The sequence below is a fragment of the Aphelocoma coerulescens genome, chromosome 14 (genome assembly GCF_041296385.1).
Source record: "Aphelocoma coerulescens isolate FSJ_1873_10779 chromosome 14, UR_Acoe_1.0, whole genome shotgun sequence".
Taxonomy (NCBI): Eukaryota; Metazoa; Chordata; class Aves; order Passeriformes; family Corvidae; genus Aphelocoma; species Aphelocoma coerulescens.
Genome location: NC_091028.1, coordinates 3,775,864 through 3,792,843, shown reverse-complemented (window position 1 = coordinate 3,792,843; position 16,980 = coordinate 3,775,864). Strand labels below are relative to the sequence as shown.

At 46.3% G+C, this 16,980-nt stretch overlaps 1 protein-coding gene across 1 annotated transcript in view; it reads left to right on the top strand.

Moving 5' to 3' along the window:
* Positions 1–1,075: 1,075 nt before the first annotated feature.
* The window catches only part of GSG1L (GSG1 like), a 46,670-nt gene continuing 30,765 nt past the window's right edge, over positions 1,076–16,980 (top strand). Inside the window, exon 1 of the mRNA XM_069029884.1 lies at positions 1,076–1,376. Within this exon, the coding sequence (XP_068885985.1) occupies positions 1,076–1,376 (301 nt within the window). The remainder of the gene's footprint in view (positions 1,377–16,980) is intronic.

Here is a 16,980-nt window from a genome sequence, read left to right as displayed (position 1 = left end):
ATGTGCAAAGGGGTTGGAAACTCTGTGAGCCAGCTGAACATCGTGAGGGCAATACAATTCTCTTTGGAAATGGGGTATTAAGTGCTCTCTGCTCTCAGCATTGCCATCTGGTGAGTAAAGCCCAGGGTTTGCTCTAATTAGTTCTGTCTACAAACAAGAAAATTTCCTCCAGACCCACTTCAAGCAAAACATCTGCAAGCACTGTGTCCGGGAATAAAAGCCTGGGAAAGGGGCTCCACTTGGTGTTATGAAAGATGTGGGTTTCACACATCACACACTTTCAAACCCAAATTCCTCTGGGGCTGCCAGAGCAAGCCTCTGAAGAAAGAGATTTACACCATCATGCCAAAACCAGAATCAGCCTCTGGATTTACTACTCTCTAGCTCAGAGCAGAAATGCTAAAGTACCACTCCATCCCTCCTTCTCCTGGACGAATCTCTACCCTGCGGTACATGAAAAATGCCTTTCACAGCTCCACATAATAAAAATAATAATAATTCTTTTCGGGACTGAGCCGTGACGCCTCCCCCCAGCCCGGCGTGCTGCAGTGGGCTCCGAGCGGTGCCGGGGACGGTGGCAGCGGGTGGCAGCTGTCCCTGCCTCCTCCTGCCGCACGCTGAGCCGCTCCTGCCCATCCTACGGGAGCAGGGGACAGCGAGCCTGGCAGCCTGCAGGTGTCTCCCAGCGGAGGAGGCTGCGGGGCCCCTCGGGAGGATGATGTGTGGTAGCCGAGCAGATGTTCACTCGCCTCTGGTGCTCCTCGGGAGGCAGAGCCGCTCCGGTCCCCTCAGCGCGCTGAAGCTCCGCGGCTGCGAGAGATCGGCCCCGCTGCCGCGCCGGCAGCTGCTCCTTTAACGTACAAAGGCAGGGTTTCAAGTGAAGGGGAAGAATGGGAGTCTGGCTGCAGAGCTTCCTTCACCGCTTCAGCAGCAGATTGGAAGAAGCTGAGAGTTTTGATGCCTGGACAACTGGATTCTGAATCGTGAGAAGCTTTGAAACCCCCCCCCCTCCCAAATAAAACAAACCCCTTTGACTTCTTCTCTCAGCAGGAGGGGGAGGGAGGGCGGATTTACCATGAAGACAAATCGAAGATGCAGAGCCCTGCTAGCAGTGAGTCTGAATCTGATGGCTCTCCTCTTCTCTACAACAGCTTTTATCACGACCCACTGGTGTGAGGGCACACAGAGGGTCCCCAAGCCGAGCTGTGGGAAAGAGAAGAAGACAAACTGCCTCAATTACGGCGGGAATGAGACTGCAAATGAGACGAACCAGAATGTGGTTCATTACAGCTGGGAGACGGGAGATGACCGCTTCCTTTTCAGGTATTTCCACACCGGGATCTGGTACTCCTGTGAGGAAAATATCAATGCTGCTGGTAAGTATAAAACAACTTCCTTCCAGCCTGTGTCGCTTTGTGTTTGCCTCGGTGTGATAAGCAACGGGCAAGCCGTTCTATGCTGTACCTTAGAGCAGATTCGCCCTGCGGAGAGAGGCAGGATTTTAACAGTTCTTTGTTGAAAAGCAACCTGTTTCCTGCGAGAGCAGAGATTTGCTTGTTTACCTGCTGGCTGCTGCAGGGTCTGAGCTCTCCAGCCAGCTGAGCCCCTGAGCAGCAGCGTGTGCCACCCTCCCGGGCACTGCAGCCACAGACTGGGCAGCGCTTCCCCGGCAGCTGCTCCTTGGAGCGCTCGGAAGGCAGCGGCCGTAGTTGTTAAGGAGGTTCTGACATCTGACGGCAATTGTCCCCAGGACGGTGGTCTGAATAGCAAGGGGAGCACAAAGGTCACGGTTTTTACCAGCTGTAGCCCAGCCTGCCTCTTTTGGGCTATCCCTGAAGTAAATGACCACCCGCGAGCCCTTCCTGGAGTGTATGTTTATCGAATAGAGAAATGCAGTTAAAGGGCACAACTGGGCACAAGAAAGCTCCCTTCTGTTCCCTGCTCAGCCATTTACTTGCTGGGAACCACTCAAAAAGACATCTCTCCCGTTTATCGGTGCATTCATTTCCTCTGCTGTAGCCTGGCACTTCCCAAGAAATAACACACTGGAGGGTGGATCGCAGGCAGCTGCCCTGGGACCAGTTTAAGTCTCAGCAGATGAAAACTGACAGTCCCTACTCCCAGAGCTGTCTGCTAGAGCTAACATCCACACTCTGCTTTTGAAAGAGCCCTTTTCTAGATTATGTGACGGAAAAATAAAGTTTAAAATGTGACACAGTATGAGATGATGGATTATGGATACTTGTTCCTCTCTGGGCTGCTCCCATCCCATCCTGCCACTGCCCAAGGAGCAGACTGGGGAGTTGGTCCTTCACTGCTGGGAGAGAGGAACAGTTAACCATGGATGTGCTGTGTCTCTGAGAACACAGCCCCTCTGGTAATGGGAAGTTTGTGGGATCATGGTAGAATTCTCTCTGAGAATGTACTATTAATTGGGGCAAACCTGGGAAACCTCTCAGCCTGTTTCATCCCAAGGGCTTGTGCATTCTCCCTGGTGTTTTTGAGGAGAGTACTTGCAGAATTAGTTGCTCATTAAAACTCAATTTAATGTTAAAAAAAGGAAAGTTCATGAACTCCAACCTTGGGACTGCAACAGCTCCAGGCTCAAATGAGATCACCAAAGCAGCACTCTTGATGTTAGAAAGAAAAACACAGAAAAGATTATTTGTCTTACTGATTTGGGAATCAACTTAGGCCACAGCAGCCAGAGTGAGCAGCCTAAGACTCTCTGAGCATCTTAGCTGGGGTTGGCGCAATCAAGGATGCCCATATTTCTGGCAGATATTGAAATCTTTCCAAGTCAAGATTTATGTGTGAGATAAGTTGTAACTGTGTGACTCTAGCCCACTCAGAAAAGTGAGTTATCTGTGGGAGAAGAGAAACACAGTGATCTATTCTGTACCGGGTAAACAAAGCTGTGCTGTAGTGGGTGATTTCAGGAGAGAGTTGGAAGTGAGCTTTAAAAAGTTCTGGTGAAAGCAAGAGAGAAGGGGTTGCTTCTCCCTCCCCACACCCCCACGGCAGCTCTTATGAGTGTTTTCTCATTTGAAACACTAAGCTGGGGGAAAGTACTCTTCAGTTAGCAGACTAGGAGTGACCAACCTTATAACCCAGGCAGGTACAGGGATATTCTGGCTTAGACCGAGAGCTGCCTATTTCAGATTTACCAAGTCTTCTTCTGGTAAGGACAGGAACAATGTAATGGACACAGGTCTAAATTTGTCCCTAATAGTGCCAACATAAAATACTCGACAGCTCTTCACTCAGACTGATGGGTTTGTATTACCAGACTGTCAGAGTGTTGCCATGGCCTTTTGCAGCCCGACTGATGATCATTTCATCTGAGCCGCAGGGCAGCGAGGCACCAGCCAGCCCCAACCCAACAGCACAGGGACTGTGCTCACACATACAGCCCCCACTCAATATATCTGTGGGAATCCATCCCAGAGGCTCATCCCACCATCCTCAGCACACCTACTGACCCCAGTCCTGCAGGCATCACAAGTCACACAGTCGTGTGTGTATTAAATAGCATTGTATTAATTCTGTTAAAGAGTAATGTATTAAATTAGCCAAAGTCCCCAGCTCAAATGTACTGTATGCTGCCAGCAGTATCTTTCTTATAGCTTTACCAGCAGCACACTGAAGTGACTGCAGCAGCCTTGCTCCAGGCAAAGTCCCTTCCACAGTCACTCACAGCCTCACACTTTGTCAGCAGAACATATGGCCAGAGCCCATGGTCAGCACCATTCCCACAGCTCCCACCCCATCCCTGATTCCCCCCTGACTCACTGATGTCTGAATTTAGGCAACATGAGGAGAAACCTCATCACAGTCTACAACTTCCTCGTGAGGGGGAGAGGAGGGTCAGGCACTGATCTCTTCTGTCGTGACCAGTGACAGGGCCCAAGGGAATGGCCTGAAGTTGTATTGGGGAAGGTTTAGGTTGGATATTGGGGAAAGGTTCTTTCTCCAGAGGGTGTTTGGGCACTGGAACAGGCTGCCCAGGGAACTGGTCACAGCCCTAAGGCTGCCAGAGCTCCAGGAGTGTCTGCACAACACCCTCAGGGACAGGGTGGGATTGTTGGGGTGTCTGTGCAGGGCCAGGAGCTGGACTTTGATGATCCTTGTGGCTCCTTTCCCACACAGGGTCTTCTCTGATTCCATGCTGGATCCCACCTGGCACGTGTGAGTGCCAGTAACTCTCTCTGTGATCGTGGTACTGCCAAAACTCTCCAGAGCCTCCAAACTTTCACAGCTATGAGCCACATTCTTCCTCCAGCCACCAGGCTTTTGATTTCTCTCTCCTCCAGCCACACTGTCAAAACTTTCTGCTCCCTGCACCGGTGCAGCTGCAACACAGCAGATCTTGTAGTGCCACCAGGACCAGCTCCCAGCAGGCTGATGCTGCAGGGAACAGGATTCCAGGGCTCACACTTGGCTGGAGGGGGTGGGACTCACACCTTAAAATGACATTTAGGCAGCAAGGAAACAAATTTTTGAGTGTCTTCTCCTTCCTCCTGTTTATCTGCAATATGCATTTAGATTCCAGAGGCTGAGGTGCAAGCAGCATGCCATCCACTTTGTGAAGAGCCCAGCGGAGCGTGCCTGCCTCTTGGTGCCAGTTTCTGGTTTCCACTGACAGCTCTAACAGAGATTGAATGCTGTGATTATTTCTGAAATAATTTGTGAATCTAGAGTTTATTTTTATCCAGCATGTCTAGGACAGCTCAAGAATTCAAAAAGCATTTAGTACCTGAGAAATGTAATTGTGAATCCCCTCTGGGAATAGAGGGACTGGAGCATTTATATTTCATTGGTGGGGGAGTCCTGTAATTATTTAGCACAGTTTCTGACTCAAAAGTGTGCTGAATCCCAGTCTACCAGAAGGAGGACAAGGTTCTCCCTTTTAGAGTGGGTTCAGTGCTTTGGATCCCACAGAGGGAGAGGCGTCTTCTGTAGGAGCAACACACTCAACCTTGGAAGGGGATGAAGATAAAGCTCTGCAGACTGTGCTGGCCATGAGTCCTGTCCTGCCCTCACAGGCTGCACTTGGGGCCTCCTCCTGGGCTGTGAACGCCTTGACCATGGCCAGATGTCTCAGAGACAAGCTCACCAGCATTTAATTTCTTATACAATGTGACTTTGAGCATGTATCTTGTTGCACACCCGCAGTCGGGGTCTGTGTTTGGGCACCACAGGGCACCTCACAAGGTACCACACAAGGGGTGCACTGATAGCAGCAGTGGTGAGCCAGCTGGTGGATTCCATGGCTCAGGAAAACACATGCCATGAAAAAATTAACCCATGAAGTAGGCAAGGTGGCATATCATATCCTAATAGGGGAGTTTGAGAGCTGGGAAGCAGTAACAAGTCAGTCGGTTTTGCTCAATAGTGTGTTTGCTTTGATGTTAATAGAAAAAAACATGAACTCAGACCTTACTTTAGTTGCCAGTGAACAGACAAGCTCAGTATTGACATCCACAGTCAGAGGGGAAGAGCAGCTGCCCAGTTGCCTTTTAAGAGTACTGTCCCAATAACCAAGGGTGCTCACCATGCTCCCTAGAAATTGGGACACCAGGAATGGGTATGCATGGCTTGTTTTGTGGGTTTGGATTGATTTGGGGGGGGGGGGCAAGGGGTCTGTAGCTCTTTGTGTGCTCTGTGCCACCTGTTCCTCAGCACTGCTGAAGGAGTAGAGTGGAATTTAGATGGGATGTAAGGATGTGTCAAAATGGGCCAGAAGGGCGGGCATTGAATGCACCTTGGAGGAGGAGCCAGAGAAGGAGAGGGGTTTATCCTGCAGAAATGAGTAAATCTGTGACATATAAAAACCAGAACTTGCCCCAGCCTTTCACAGCTCCAGAGTGGTTCTGCAACACCTTTGTCCCCTGCCCCCTGTGATAATCACACATCCCAGTGATTCACCACAGGTGGCTGGCCAGAGAGGGACTGGGGGGAAGCACCTTGTGAGTATATAATTAAAAGCAAGAGGACTTGGGAATTCTTGCTGGATTATGAGAAATACAATATAATTGTCATGACTGAAACCTGGCAGGTTTATTCACATGACTGGAATGTAAAAATTGCTAGTTATAAATTGTCAGGAAGGAAAGAGTGGTGAAAGGAATGGAGGAGGTAGAGCTCTATATTAAAGATAAAATTTCCAGTGCTGGAGGAACTGAACCCAGGGAGCCACGATAATCTCCATCTGAGGATGTTGAAATAATTGGTACGTGAAAATGCAGGTTTAGAAGCAAGAACCTGTGTATCACCTGTATTTAAAGAAAAGTGAAAAAACCTCTACAGGCCACTTGACCCAGGAATCTTAGGACAGTTTTCAGAGAAAGCACTCACTCCATGGCAACAAATAGGTTTTCTCAAAGGTATGGGTTTATTAAAGGTAAATCTTTTATCAAGATGAATCACTTCTCAGACAAGGGTAATGGATTAGATCCAGTCTCTGTGGATTTGCAAGAAAGCATTTGATGGAATGTCCCACTGAAAATTCTTTCCAGAAGAGCTGCAGACAGTGGGAAGGATGGTAAGGACGTGGAGAGAGAGGCAGGCAGGCTCCACAGTGGGGGTCACTGAACAGCCTGAGCCTGAGCTCCAGGCTGGAAGGAAGGCCCAGTGCACAAGAGAGGTCATGTTGGTGGGGATCAAGTGACAATGACAGAGCTCAGACAACACACATTGACTGCTTCCATGATTCAGGAACAAAAAGGCATAACAGGCAAAAATAAGTACTCCTTCCTGCAGAGCTCCCTGCCAGGGAATGTTGAGAAGGCCAAAACTGGGAGTTGCGTGGATCCAGAGAGGAAACCTCCATTCCTGTTACTGACAGGATGATTTTAGAGCAATCCCAGGCTGGGAAGTCCTGCTGCTGCAGTACTGGTGTGACAAGGGGAGTAGAGGAGCAGAATCACCCTATGCCCATTCCTTCACTCTTCCCTAATTATCTGTCACTGGAGACAGCACAAAGACAGTGGAGCAGGAAGACCTTTTGCATCAAACTGTGTTGTAGATTTACTTTATTTTATTGATTATCATGGGGGAAAACAGATTGTAAACTGACTAAAGAACAGTTTTACAAGGAGACTGTGGCAAGTAATACAAAAGGGAGAATTATCCCAATGGAGACCAGATATTTCTGGTTGTCCTCAAATTTGGTTTTGGGATGTATTCTGTTATTGTTGGGATTAGCAGTCTAGGAAAAAAAGAACTAGGGATACAATTTGTGTCACCTAAAAAAAATGAAGGGAAGATGAATCTTACAGCCAGCCCATGACCATAATCAGATGTAGGTGTCTGTGCCCAAACTGATCAACATCATCATTACAGTGGAGAGTAGGGAGCACTCCTTGGGAGATTACACTGCTCCTCCTGCAGGATGAACTAAAACCTGGGATTACGTGTGCGCCTCATTGGCCAAAAGGGAATTTGTCTAAGATGTTGCAAGTCCCAGCACAGAAGTCTTAATTTGAAGAGAATAATCCTGCTTTGAATGTGCTTCTTACGTGTGCTGCCACACAAAATCTGGGAATACTGGCATTACAGAGGAGAGATTTGTGTGCATAACTGGAAATGTGAGCTGGCCCGATAGAGTTGTAACAGCAGTGTTATATTTTACAGAAGGTTGAAAGCACCAGATGCCAAGGCCTAAAGCTCTGTGAGGTCACAGGTAGGCACCAATTGCAGGGAGAAGATAAGAACCAAGTTGGGGGCCAGTATTTGTCCGTGGGGTGGCTGAGAGCTGCCAAGTGCTGTGACATAAAGAAAAGGTTATTCTAGGGAAAAATCAGCACCACAGGCAACACCAGTGTGTTTTGTAAATGCCATTGTGCATAGGGATGCTAAGAAAAAGGAGAAGGTGAAATAGGTGCAGAGTGGGATTTCCGAGGTAGTTAAGGAAAAGAGAATCTCCTCCAAGAAAAGAAAGCTGGTGTTCTGTGCTATAACAGATTGAAGAGCTAGAGGGGATGTAGTGATACCTTACACATATATAGATAAAATAATATGACCTAAGCAACTCACAACTGAGGGGAAAAAAGTGACAATCCAAGGACAGGTTCCCAGACGGTGTGTCTGGACCTCACCTCCACAGAGGGCAGTGTGAGCAAAGGAAACCCATGGGCTGAAATGGAGGCTTCCAAAGTGCAGGAAGAACTGCAGGAGAGAAGAGGAAAGTTTCTGGCCTGAGGAACTTGGGGTGAGTCCTGCATAGCTGATCTGCTGGTGTTTTAAGGAGGTCTGGGAGGAGCCTCCTTTGCCTCCGTGGCTCACACGGTGCCTGCTCCGTGACATTCCTGCTCCGGGGAGGCTGCTGGGCACCAGTGGATGCCAAGAAAAGAAATAGCTGCTGCCTGGGTGCCCATCACGTTTTCTGGAGGTTTTAATGCCTTGCCTAAAGCAGCAGGAATTGGCTCCAGGTGGAGGCAGTGTGTGAGGAGGCTGCTCTGCCGCTGCTGACATTATTACAGCTTCTCAGGATCTAATTGGTATGGCTGCTCATGCACTGAACATTAAACTGATGATCTAATTTGGGATCAGATGGGAAATCTCCCTCAGGCTAGATAACAAGGAGAGTAACAAATTTTTGCCTTCCTTTACAGCATGGGAAGGATCCACTGCAGAAAAGCACTTGTGAACTCCTCCTAACAAATCCCTGGTATTTTGCTTTCAGGATGAGATAGGCCTGGCCATAGGAATTTACAGATTTATTCGTGTTCCTCACGAGGACTCCTGCTCCCTTCCTGTGGTACATGATAGCTGTGATTTCTGTGGTGGTGATTGCTTTATTGCAGCCATTCAGGTTTTTATAGGATGTTGGGGATATTTTGTGTCTGCGGTGCTCTGGGAGTTTCGGATTTTAGGTCCTCCTGATCCTGCTGGGCAGACGAGCTGTGTGAACATCTATCATCCATAAAACATGGACATAAAGTCCCTGCAGGCTGAGCCTCATAACAGAGCAAAGTAAGGGGCCAGGCAGCTAACTACTGCTTATTAGATATGTTACTCTTCCTCACAAGTGTTTGGATGTGTCTGTTCTCAGACATTTAACCCAGTAGACTTAAAGGAAACATCTGAGGAGTTCTGGTAGTTCCTTGTAAATGGGATAAACTTCAAAGGGCTGGAAGATTAACACACAGGTCCCAGATTTCAAAGAAAACTGAGATGCTTTACCCCAGTGTCAGCGCAAAGTATGAACAGATGCATTCAGGGCTAAGGAAATACATAAGGGATGGAAGATCAATCATCATGGTATCCCCGTGGTTTTTAAATTACACCAGACTCAATCCTGATGTTAAAACTTTCCTTATGTGGAACTAGGGGAAGTGGATGACTGACAGATCTCAAAATTGGGACGTACAGGTTGTTGTGGTTTAACCCCAGCTGTTAATTAAGTACTGCTCAGCCCCTCGCTCCCTCCTGCCCCTGTGGGGTGGGGAGGAGAGTCAGAAAAAGGTAACACCAGTGGGTTGAGATAAGAACAGCTTAATAACTGCAATAAAATAAAATACAAAAACAAATAATAATAAAAGTAGAGGAAAGGGGAGAGAGACCACTAAACCCCCCCCAAAAAATGTTGCACAATGCAGTTGCTCACTGCTGCCCAGCCCAACCCAAAGCAACAACTGACAGCTCCTAGCAAGCTCTCCCCAGTTTACATACTGAGCATAACATTCTGTGGTCTGCAGTATCCCACTGGACAGCTCAGGTCAGCTGTCCTGGCCATGCTCCCTCCTGGCATTTTGTGCACATCCTCAGTGGCAGAGCATGAGATGCTGCAAAGTCCTTGATTTGGATACGCCCTGCTCATCAACAACCCAACCACCACAGCGTTATCAACATTATTCTCATCCTAAGCCCAAAACACAGCCCTGCACCTGCTAATAGGAAGAAAATTGACTCTATCCCAGCTGAAATCAGGATAGCAGGGAATAGGGTGCTTCTGGCAGGACCCTCTGTTAGTCCCAAATCGGTGAAATTCCAGTGTTCTTGTTGCTAAACCAAAAGGCAATATAAATCTTTGCTGATCTAGCTTAGAAAGGAATACAGAAGCTAGTGAGTAATAAGAAGCAGATGTAATTACTGTGGAATGACATGGCTTGTAGAATAGTCACAGGTAAACAAAATCCACTTTCATGTGTTCCTCCTTCCGTCTGGCTATGTTTGGTGGGGAGAAGGACTCAAACCATGCTTACAATGTGGAAAATCAGTTGAGAAGTAGAGACATTCCACCATGCTTTAAAAAACCCACATCATACAGCCTGATTTCACTGTGCATCACCCAGCCAGGCAAAAAACACTAATGAGAATTTGTTGCAGAGTTATTATGTACATGCATGGAAATAAGGTTCACAAGAGGAAATGCAAGCACAACTTTTTTTCACTTGATTTCAAAAACTGGATGTTCATTTCCAGTGCTGCAGTTCACTTCCTTTAAAAGTCATGAAGAAAAGGTTAAATTTACCTGTTTCCATACCCCAAGACAGGGTTGCCTGCCTGGAAAAACAGGATATCTCAACCGAAAGAGCAAGCAGGGCAGGGACAGGAGGACAGGAGAAGGCAAGACTTCATGCAGTGAGGGACATACAGCAGCTACATCCTCTGGGAAGAGCATTGGTTTTTGTCTTTCCTGGTTTTCTGGGTGTCTCAAGGATCCTGGATTGCCAATATCTAGTTTATTTTGGCATATTTACATTGTCTCAGGGTCAGCACAGTGTGGCAGATGGTCACCTCTGGGATGAGCAGGTGAAACCCTCCCCTTTGCTTTCTATGGCCTCAAACGCTTAAAGCAACTCAGAGCTCCTTGATTTAATGAAGTCAGCTCTAATTTGACACCAAAATCATTGAAAACCTCTCAGCACTTCTGTTTCCATGATTTTCACAATCACTTGGAAACCAGAACTATTTTCCAGCTCTCCAAATGATGGATGTGTGTACACATCCTTCAGGTCTTACCAAGATAATCAGCAGAGTCTTGTGACTTGGCTGCGTTTCAATTAGACATGATTTGAGAGCAGCCTGTGGAGACATTTGCTTTTAGATGCTGTGTAAGATTATTCACGTCAGGGAGAGTTGCAGCCTGGAAGAAGCAGTTGCCATGGCATAGTCCCAGGCAGCACCAACAGCATTCCAGCTCTGCCCACACTCCCTGCCCTGCACAGCCCTTCCCTGCTCCAACCAACCAAGAGGGAACCCCACGGTGTGAATGGGACCTCTCTGACAAAATTAGACACGTTCCTTCAGGAATATGCAAACTGAGGAAAAGTGCACGCCTGAAATGAAAAAAGTGGGAAGCTTTAAATTTTTCCACTTTTGAAACGAAGGAAGTTTGAAGGGATTGGATTTGCTGAAGGAGAACAGCAGTACAGCATTCAGGTTTAACAACAATCCCAAAGGTGATACAGACTGTGAGTTGTCACGGAGAAATTGGGCAAATTCTCAAGATATTTAGAAGTAGCATAAATGTGGATGGGCAGCAGCAATGAACGGCAGCTGTCAGAGGAAGAGAAAATAATTGTCTGCATAGTTCAAGGCATATTTTTGTGCAATTCTGTGTGAATTTGTTTATTTTCCAGAAGAAAATATAGCTCCGGCAAAATCAACAGGGTCAACTGGAAAATCTTGATTTTACAGATTAACACTCAAATTTCATTAGAAAAAAAAAGTCAATTAAGTGCTCTGAGACAGCTTTAATCACAATTTGAATATTTCAGTTGGTAATTAACCTGATACAATTCCGTTTGAGTGAGCCCATTAACCTGCATTTTCCCTCATGTAGTACTTTTTTCACTAAAGTTGTGTCGGAGTTCTCAGCCTCGTCTAGGCTGGGATCCCTTGAGGATTATGTCTTTTTTTAGACAAATACAATTATTTTACTCTCAGTAGATGATGTGGGATCTCATCAGAATCACATGACTCCAGATATAACTGGAGAGATAAAGATTTGTTAGGGCTTGGTGGGAAAAAAGGGGACCTTGTCTGTCGTAGGCTGGGAGCCAGGGTGTTACTAAAAGGGAATGTTGTTCAAAAGAAATGTAATCATTTAAATTTCCATCATAACTGCACTTTTGAACTCATAAAATTTTATGCAGAATTAGTGGATACAGACAGCGTTTTCTTTCTTCTTTTTTTTTGGTGAGATGAAAAGCAGAGTTATAACAGAGTTCAGCCAGAACTACCAGGTTTCTTTTAAGTCAATTAACTAGAATATTTTCAGACCATGTCACTGCAAGACATACAAAATAGGATTTTTCAGGGTTGTTTTTATTTTGCTGCTCTCATTATTAATCAGGCATTTACCCCTGGCTCAGAGAGGAAAGAACTCGGGAATGCAGGACCAATAAGTAGCATCCAGAACATCAACTTCTGCTCTTTGCTATGACAACAGCCATGTTAGAAACAGAATATTGTTTTGAAGCTGAAGCACTTTTTTGGTGGTTTTTCTGCCCTCTTCCTGATTTCCAGTCTAAACCAACAGGTTCCTGGCCTGTGTGAGGTCCTGAGGACAGAAACAAACAAACCACACCTTTTAGGTGGAAGAAGGAGCAGAATGTGGGTCTCACAAAGGCTTAAAGGCAGAGGGCACACAGGGCTTGGATGGACATCTGTGTGCTGGAGCTCAGGCCCAGTTTATGTGCACCCAGACCTGCCTTACAGCTGCCCTGTGCAGCTCTCTAATTCCATGGGCCCAGAGAGGAGCTCTAACGCTGTCTGCATCATTAATTGTTGTCTTCCCTGATGGGGGAGACGTTCAGATTTGTGCCAGGAGACAAAAGGAGGCGAATGGGACTTCATGGCTTCTCAGTCTCCAGATAGGTGTTTATTAATTCTCATCTAAGGACTACAAGCCACTGGCATGGCTTAGACATAGCACAGAGCAGAGAATGCAGCAAGAAGACAACTTATCAAGACTTCACAGCCTTTTTAAAGGTAAATTACCCAATGGAAACTTAAAACACAAGGTATTTTCACTTTTTCACCACTGTCCAACAAGCTCCTAAATCACGTAGACAGGAACTGTGGAATTCTGTATCCAATCATCCCAAACCACTATTGCTGCAAAATATGGAGTTAGTGAAGAAGGAGAAAGAAGCTTTTAACTACAACTTATCCTCCATTTTGAGGTTTTCTACTTCTATCTATTTACTATGCAATTAGACCTAAAAACTCTAAATTTTTCACCCAGTGATAATCTCACATAGTATTCTATCACCTAATTCACACCATTGTAGATTCAAATTCTTCCCAGAGGCTAGGCAAATTTTCCCATGGACAAAGGTCAAAAACAGCACTGTCCAGGGGGGTAAAACCTTTCAAAACAGGCAGAGAAATATTCTCTGCATTCTAGGTTCCCACAGAGCTCCATGCTGGAAGCCACAGCCCGGCATGTGTGATGTATCCACAATATGTGCAGGGCAGGGCAGAGCAGGGAAGGCAGCCCAGGACCCTGGAGCCAGCAAACTGTGTGACCTGATGGTTCTTTGGGACCTGTTTGTCTCCAGGACAAGTTGGGGAAGTCCCAGAGAGCCTGTCTGAGAGGATGCTGAGCATGCCCATGAAGCTGAGCCTGGGGACTTTAAGGCCCGGGAAATTTCTTTTCTTTCATCTGTTTGCTGCTGGGCCCTTCCCATCCAGGCTGGGCAAGTATTCAAACACTCACACACACACATGGAAGCCTGACACTGATGTCTCTGACCACACAGACCCTCGGAGAGAGCTGTGCCTTCCTCAGCACCCACAGAAACATCATCCCCAGCACCAAACTTGCTCCTCTTCCTCCTCAGCCTATCCTATTCAGACCCTGCTGAAACATCCCCACCCCTTCCCGCTGCAGATGCACGGGCACATCATTCTGGTGGTCCCTCAGATATTTTCATGGGCTGTACATCTATTACTCATACAACCTCAAGACTCCTCTCCACCCACCAGCTCAGTCTTTCCAGATGTGTCTCCTCCCACGCTCTGGCTGCTCCAGTTTGAAGTTCCCATCAAGTTACAAATACTCATAAACATGCACATATACAGGTTTAGATTAATCAATCAGGATAAATTAGATTAATTAATCAGGATTAATTAGACACAGATAAATTTTGGATTTATTAGCCACAGGTAAATTTTGGATTGGATAAATCCTACTAGTTCCCAGTCCTGCAGGTCCCTGTGACCCACATCCCTTTCTTGGGAAGGCCAGCAGAGACACAGCTGAGCCCATGCACAGTCAGTCTGATTAGGAGGGAGTGTGTTTGCAAGGACTAGCACAGATGGTGTTTCCACCTCACCCTCGGGAAGCCACAGAAGAAGCTGGTACCAAGTGCTTTGCTTATAGCTGTTTAGGTGTTGGGCATCCCTCTCTCCTCAGCCTCCAGCAGCTCCCTGTCACTGCTGAGCTCTGTACGTGCACTGTTCGTGGCCATCGCTCCTGAGGGGAAGGACAGAGAATCCAAGCCAGGCCCCACCTCTTCTTTCTGCGTGAGTGAAGTGCAGGAGAGGTCACTCCTTGGCTTTCTTCTCTGACAGGATCACAGCTAGAAACGGGTGAAGGCAGGACTCTCAGGGGACGAATCCTAGAGACTCTTCTTGTTGCTTCTCTGAACAGCCTTTTCTGTGTTCTCTAAAGACTCTCCAGGAGCCTGGTTAGGAGGACAAGATGCATCTGGAAAAGGACAGCACAGCAGGATAAACTCTGCCAAGTCTAAAATTAAACTTAAGAGGGCTTAAGAGATCAGTTATACAAGATACCCAAAAATAACTTAGAATAAATCCTAAGAGGAACAGTGAAAGCACTGCTGACATCTTCAGTTCTCAGCGAGATGCATGTCTGCATGTGGAAGTGTGGCTGTGGTTTATAAATACCACCAGTGGTTACCAATGAAAACAGAGGAGGGTTTTCCAATGCTCCAGCAGCAAGAACAACAAAGGGAAGTGTCAGGAACTGCTTGTGCAGTTCCTACCATGACCTTCAGCAGCAAGCCAGGCACAATCAGCCATCAAAAGTGAGGTGACATCCAGGCTCTTCTTTGCCTCCAGACATTCTTTTTGCTATGGCTCCTAAAGGACTTCTTCTGGACATTCCAGCATTTTCTGTCCATATTATTTAAACTGGAGGCCTCACCACAGGGAGAGATGATGTTCTGGGCAAGTGGAATTTGAGGGAGGATGAGGTGCCTGTGACCACCTTCCCCACTGTCCTGCAGATAAGGCACCTACAGCCAAACACTCTGGTAACTCAGAGAAACTCTGTCCCTTGCCAGGTGTCTAAAAGGCACCACCAGCTCTCAGAGCAGCCTGTGCAGTTTCTGTAGTCACAAAGGCCATTCCCCTGTGCCTGTCTTGGGATAACATTCTGGAGAGTCAGGTATTTCTTAAAGGCTTCCAGTAACATGGCTTTGGATTCACTGTAACACAAGTGAGGGATGATCAATGAGAGCCAGTTAGCTTGAAGTCAGACTAAAACAAAACTGTGATAAAAGTAATAACTTACATCTGACAAACAAACAAACAAACAAATACCCAAACCACAGATCCATATGGCTAAAATGAAAAATCCTGCTAAATCTGCTTATATCAAGTCCAAATCTAGAGGTCACTCTCCCTATATTCCCTTGTTTTCATGTCAATAAAATTCCTGGAGAACCTCATGCCCTAAAACTCAGAGGTTCTGGATGACAATGTTTTCTACTTGCACCTTAGTATATTTTGTACTCCACTTATTTATCTGCATTTCTTGGTCAGGAGCCTATAGTAAAGAACTTGGGGGAGCTGGGTTTGTTCATGTCCCTACAAACAAAGGATGAGTAGACTGCCAGAGCAGCTACAGAAGTTTGGATTGAGTATAAGGAAACACTTCTCCAGACGTGGACCAGAGTGGGAAGAAACTCCATCTTTGAGTCACTAAGGGATGGGTATCAGCATCCTTGAAGCATTTCAGAATTTGGGTGGGAAAAGTCACAGCCCTGCTCTGAACAGGAAGTGTGCAGGGACGGTAATTTCTGTGATCCTTCTGTTATCTTTCCATCTATCTGCCCCAAAACTCACTCACTCACTCACTCACTCACTCACTCACTCACTCACTCACTCACCTGACATTCCTCCTGCCCATATACAACCTGCCCTGCCCACCCCTTTGGAAACAGAGATGATGCTTTGATAAGCCAAGTGTCCCTTCCTTTTCTTAGCTGTCCTCTGGATTCAGAAGGTAGAAATGCTTCCCCTGGACATATCAAAATGTTCATTTCAATGTCAGGCAAACCTTTTCTTTTATAGCTACTTATACATAGACTACAGACTACGTATACATCACTTCTCAGGTACTTAGCATAGATTTAAAACTGCAAAAAGTAAATTTAAAGTAGTAAAAATAGCATTAAAATAATAGATTCTTAGCTCAGCTCAGCTATCATTTGAACGAGTACATTTACCTCACCTTGCCAAAAAAGACACCAGAAAAATGAACACTTTATATTGGTTTTTACATATACTGAATTACAAATAAGAAAAAAATACACACTGACTTCACCATCACTGTGGCATTTCACTGTTTATTCTTTTTTAATGGATCACCTTTCCTAAATTAGTCTTTTCAACTTTACAATTAAAAATGAGCACAGCTAATTAAAAACCCCAGCCTAGTCCTGTAGCTGCGTTTGCATCAACTAAAGTCTTAAAGAGCAAAATGGACTCTATTCCATGACCTCTGGCAGGACACTTTGGAGCACATCATGTCAAAAGGAACACATACACTTGGTGGATGGATGCATCTAAGGAAGAGGAATTATTTTATCATCTTTGATTACCTGAAGAAGTAAAAAGAAAGGTCAAAGCATCCACCCTAAGATACATTTCCTGTTCAGAATCTTCTCAAGAATTCCTGCAAAGCCGGAGGTGGGGTCCTAAACAGAGAGAGTTTAATTTACAGTGGAGCACAGGGAGTGGCACAGGCTGTGATGCTCAGAGCAAGGCATTTGCCTG